General features: G+C 40.2%; 1 protein-coding gene across 1 annotated transcript; it reads left to right on the top strand.

The window, feature by feature from the left end:
- Window positions 1-390: 390 nt before the first annotated feature.
- J7T54_005268 (short-chain dehydrogenase) lies at window positions 391-1366 on the top strand (the record flags this gene model as incomplete). Its single annotated transcript, XM_051506209.1, has 4 exons — window positions 391-469; window positions 534-1142; window positions 1199-1237; window positions 1338-1366. The coding sequence occupies 4 exons, from the start codon at window positions 391-393 to the stop codon at window positions 1364-1366; spliced, it is 756 nt and encodes a 251-aa protein (XP_051362413.1).
- Between the last annotated feature and the right edge of the window lie 4634 nt (window positions 1367-6000).

Here is a 6000-nt window from a genome sequence, read left to right as displayed (position 1 = left end):
TAATAGTAGGCGTTTTAGCCAATTAACACTAAGTGGAGCAGCGGATAAATCCAGGGCCAATCATCTCGTTGAATCTGGGACTGCGGAAGCTAATTTAGCGTTGAGTCTTGTTCTCGAGAAAATACGGTACCTAGGAGCATGCTTAGTGGCTGTGGCATGATGAACAGGGAGCGGCTGTGGGCGGCAGGGTGGCGGCCGCCACTAAGCCTAATCCGTAAATCTACGAAATAGTGAACTTGCGCGAGTATCAAAACGCAAGCCGAAAACTTATATAAAGAACAGAAAAGCCCAATTCCTGGTTGTTCAGTTAGCACTAAAACTTAGGATTCTCTTTTTTCCTGATCAATCACCACCCAGCCGTACGCGTCTATCATCCACCAGCCCATCAACATGTCGTCCTCTGCTTTCGAATCAAACGCACTCTTCCGGGTTGACGGTATTGTGGCCGTAATCACTGGAGGAGGCTCTGGTTAGTGTAACCATTTTATGCTGTCTTTCGCTGTTCATGGACCCCTCTGCTAAACACGATCTAGGTATCGGTCTCACAATGGCCCGTGCCCTCGCCTTCAACGGTGCCCGGAAAGTATACATTTTGGGTCGCCGCCTTGAGGTGCTTAAGGATGCAGCCAAGGAGCATGAGTGTATATCACCCGTTCAGTGTGATGTGACCTCCAAGAAGGATCTCCAAGCCGCTGTCGACCACATCGCCAATGATATTGGCTATGTCAACCTTGTGGTTGCCAACTCGGGTAGTATCGGTCCTGCAGTTCGCTTCAACCCAAGCCACTCTGTCTCAGAACTTCGCGAGACCCTCTTCACCAACTTCAACCCCGACGACATGAACGACACTCTGAATCTTAATGTTACCGCGGCGTTCTTCACCATGACAGCATTTGTTGAGCTTCTCGATGCAGGAAACAAGAAGGCATTGGAAGGTGGATGGGGGAAGCCCAAGGAAGGCAGCGTGGTCCCACTGATCCAGAGTCAGGTCATCTTCACGACTAGTGTGTCAGCATTCAGCAGGCATTGGTCATCATCGCCTCCATACCTTACCAGTAAGGTAGCCATTATGCAGGTGGCCAAGCACGCCAGCACTCAGTTAGCTCAGTATGGCATCCGCGTGAACGCTATTGCGCCTGGACGTAAGTCATTCTAGACTCTAATTCTTTTCTCAAAGAGCTAACACGCTTTGTTTTAGTTTACCCCTCTGACCTCGCTTCCGTCCTTATCAACAGCCGTAAGCCGGAAGAAGAGGCATATGATGACACGAGGTTCATTCCCGCCAGACGTTTTGGAAGTGATGAGGAGATGGCTGGGGCCATTTTGTTTCTTTCCAGCCGGTCCGGAAGCTACTCTAACGGCTTGATCCTCACTACAGATGGTGGTCGTTTATCTGTCATGCAAGGAACGTACTAGGCATGTTGAAAGCAGTCTCAATCGCAGGGTGTTCTTCCAAGGTGTCCATCTTATCAATACATAACAGCTTCTGTTTGGTGAAAGCACCTTACTATGTCAATCAAGTCTGTCAGATATCGTCTTATTACTGCCAATTGGGTTTTTATAGAAGGGCTGACATCAGACTTAACTGTGAAGTGCTGCTACCGGGCATTTTAGTGACTCATTTCTTTTCCTGAACAAAAGAATGCTAATATCCCTATTTCGGCATATAAGGGTCTCATACTTTCGGGCAGTTTTTAGAGGTACGCAGATCATCATGGTAGCATTTACCATCCTGGTAGGAGCAGCCAAGAGTAGGTAGTGATGTTTGTGGGCTTGGCGACATTATGCCTCAATTCAGATATTCCGCCGGATTCCCTCTTCAGACCCTTGTCACACACACACTTATCCGGCCCTTTCTCACGGGACGTTCACAAGGTAATGACCGTACCAATGAGGATTGGGGATCGACTGTTAATAAGGGTAAAGCAGGAAAATGGGATCACAACGGACATGATCACCTTGTGCCACGGTCCTTCTAAAGATCGCTAGATAAACTACCACACTCCCTTTTCGCTAGATACATTGTTCTTCAAGATGGCTCAACAAATCCTGCAAACAGAAACTTTCGTTATTGATCACATCGAGACGCCAGGCATCATTCATGCGGCGAATTTGACCGCAGATAGTGCAAAAACGACCGAGGAGCTTCTGAAGCACAACAATGAAAATTACCACATCTTCTTCACGATGGAAGATCATATGGGCGTAAGTCGCAGTTTCCAGCCTACCGAACAGTTAAAATCACTACCCTGACTGCCGAAAGGTATACATACACAACCATGTTGCCCATCATGACTTGACAATCTGGGCCTTGGGAACATCTCCAGAAACATTAAGATCGCAGCATGAACGTAATGGTCGTTACATGCGACCTGCTATGTTAATCGTTGACCCAGTGGTGCTGGACCTCCAGGACGATTACGTTTTCAAACGATGCCTCGGTAAAGAAGAACACTTTCGCAATTTTGAGAGATTCTTTTTGAATGAAATTTACTGTGACGTTCGGGTCCAGAATAGCTACCGGGTAGATAGAATAGAAGTCGGTTTAACGTAAACCACATGCGAGTGGCCCACCTAAGCGAGTAGCCCACCTCTATCACCTATCGCGTACGAAAAGGATAATCAAGAATAATATAATAAATTAAATTATAGATATAATAAATAGATTAATAGCGTAAGTCTTATATATCTTCTAGATAACTTCGCACGTTATGACCTGCTTTAGCGTATCTACTATAGCGTGCAGGCTTCGGACTACCTAGTAGTTAAGGGCGCCTTTTCGTGCGCTTCGCTTCCTGAATCTATTTATTAACCTTCTTTTAATTAATAAAATCTTTCCTATCTTATATAGTTAGTGTGCCTCTATGCTAGAGATAGCTTCTTTTAACCCCTCGGCGCTTGCTTAATACCTTATTTACTATACGTAGTAACGTGTTCTCTACTTATAAGAGGACTACTAAATAGTTTACGGATAACGTGGTCCACCCTTAAGCGACGCATACCCCTAACCGACGCACTTTTCTACGCGTCGTATATTTCTATCTTATACACAATATTCCTCTATAACTAACAATAGTAACCCTCTATAAAGAAAGCTAGATCATCTTAGTAATTAAAGCTATTCGGTAAGACAAAAGACTTAGCCGCCGGAAAGCCGTAGTAATCTATAGAGTACCCGAAGCTACGCTCCGCTATAGGATAAACAGACGAGTACTAAAGCTCGAGTCACGTTATATAGCTTATCGATTAATAGTTACTAAAAAGGAGGTAGTTATTCGATATATATTAGACCTAGATACGCGAGGATTCGCGCCCTAACACACTAGTATTAAAGATATAGCTAATTTATTACTCGCGGGACGCGATAGAGGACGCGTCGGTAAGTACTAGGGCGAGAAGTTTATTAAGCAATAACTTAAACTTAAGACGCGTTTTAATCGTATATATAACTTTTAGAGAGCCCTTTACGAAGATCTAGAGCTTATTCGCGCGTAGTTTAAGCTTATATATAATATAAAGGCGAAGTACAGTATCTACGACTATGACTTCTATAACTTTAATAAGACCGGCTTTATAATAGGCGTTATCTACGTATCTATAGTAATAATACGCGCCGATCGATATAAAAAAAGTAAGGTAGTTTAGCCTAGTAATCGGGAATAGGCGATAGTAATTAAGTATATTAATAGCGAAGGGTAGTGCCTCCCGTTATTTCCTATTATTTAAGGCGCGTACTACCTCGCTAACTAGTATATAGAGGGCGGCCTCTTACTCGACTAAGCTATTAAACTAACTTCTAATAGGTAGATAGATAATAAGACCGGCCTCGAATAAATTAAATATTTCGAAAAGTATATAAAATCTTATATAAAGGGTATATATCGGATAATTATACTCGATAGGTATAAGAGCTATTAGTCGGTCTAGTTTAAAGCTTTCTATAAAGAGAATAATATTATTATTATTAGCCTACCTACTCACTCGTCTTATCTAACCTAGCCACTCGATATTAAGTGTTTTAGTGCCTTAAAGAAAGCATACGGTCAAGAAATCGAGCACTTTATTAGAGCGTATATTAACAATATTACTAAGGTCGAGTTCTTCCTCGCCTTTAAAGCCGCCTACTTTACCGCTATAATAGAGAGTAATAATAAAGGAGGTTTTAGAGGTATAAGCCTAGTACCTTTTAACCCTAAAGCTATAATATCTAAGCTAGATATTAAGTTACGGACGCTAACACTAACTAGTCCCCTTTCCGTAGCTACCGATCCTTAGTGCTCCTAGACGCCACAGAACCTAATAGAGGCAGTCTCGCAATCCGAATATATTAAAAATCGGATTACCCGTCACTAAGGAAGCTCGCTAATACTGATTCTTATTACTATCGACTAGCTTACGAAAGGGATGTAAGTATTAGCGTACTCGGTCACCCTTATAACGGCTAAGATACGTATATTATAGAAGGTAAATAAGGCACTTAGTAAGCGCCGGAGGGCTAAAAAAACACGTATATGTCTTAGAGGATTACTTACTATAGGAGATATATATAATATACTAGCCTAGAAGGAAGTATAGGAATAGGTAGAGCGTGAAACGCGTGAGAATAATAGTCGGCGGACTAGGACAGAGAGGGCTCTACGGCGTTATAGTAAGTATAGAAAGCCTAGGTATAATACGCGCACGTGCTAGGAAGATACGGAAGTGTCTGATATATATAAGTCTGAATAGTTTCGGTGTTTTATAGTTATTATAGTGGTGTAATTGATATTCTTTATCCTATGGTCGTGGAAAAGTGCGTCGCTCAGGGGTGTGCGTCGCTTAGTGGTGGACCACGTTATAAGTAATATTTAGAATTAATTTAGACTTATTTACTAACTTATACTTAGCTAATTATCGAAATATTAAAACCGCCCGATCTATCGACTTCGTTAATAGCACGAATACTTATCTCGGCGAGCCCCGATTATATAGTAGAAATAGATAATATTCCTAGTTATACTATCTTAGTTAAGAGCTTACTATATATACCTTGAATTCCTGAGTTCCTAAATTCGTCGAACTATAGCTTTAGATATATAATTCTATATACTAAACTTAAATAAGTATAGACTAAAAAGCCTCAGACTAAGGTAAGTAAGCTTAAACTAGTTATAAACTAGTTTAGAACTAATTCTCTTAGGTATAATATTACGCTCGGCGCTTAGTCCGGCCCTAGCGTAGCTCTACTACTCTCTTTAATAGTATTCTATGCATACGTTATATATACGCTTGCACTAGCGTAAAATATTATTCGAAAGTCCGCGGCTTATAGGACTATATAGAAGTTAGCGAAGAATTGATTTCTCGCGTAAGATCGCTACGAGAAGACCTTATTAATAGTATTCGACGTAAGGTAATAAAGTAAGTTTATTTATAATTTAACCTTAAACTATTTCTAAATTTATAAAGCTTTATACGAGTAATTTTATAGAGTTTCTCTAATAAAAGATCTTACGATAATTTTTCGGATCGGTGCTACCTAGTATTTTTATCCGTAGGCTATAGAGTATATACGATTAATTTAATATGATTTTTCTAACATATATAGAATCTTCTTATTTTACCTTAGCGATTTATTTAATATAGTTAGTATAGTACTCGTGGAGAAACTCACGTATTTAAACTTATATTATTCAGGTACCGGGATCTTTATAATTTAATCGAGAGGATTATTTATAATACCCACGAGAATAATAACGAAGAAGAAGAGGAGGAATACTATTACTCTAATAAAAATTCTATTAAAGCGAAATTTTACTATAAATAATTAAACCGATTCCGAACTAGTTTACTAATAATTCTAGCTATTAACTACTTATATAGTAGGCGAGAAATTGTCTCTATTGACTATAATATTAAATTCTATTACTTTACTCCTATAAAAGGATACTCGAGTATAGATTTTATTATTATAGTCTTAACCGGTACTTATTATCACCCGCCACTAATACTATCTAAGAC

Source organism: Emericellopsis cladophorae (genome assembly GCF_022114955.1).
Source record: "Emericellopsis cladophorae strain MUM 19.33 chromosome Unknown NODE_20_length_315653_cov_120_781897, whole genome shotgun sequence".
In the NCBI taxonomy this organism is placed as follows: domain Eukaryota; kingdom Fungi; phylum Ascomycota; class Sordariomycetes; order Hypocreales; family Bionectriaceae; genus Emericellopsis; species Emericellopsis cladophorae.
This window is presented reverse-complemented; position numbering and strand designations above follow the sequence as displayed.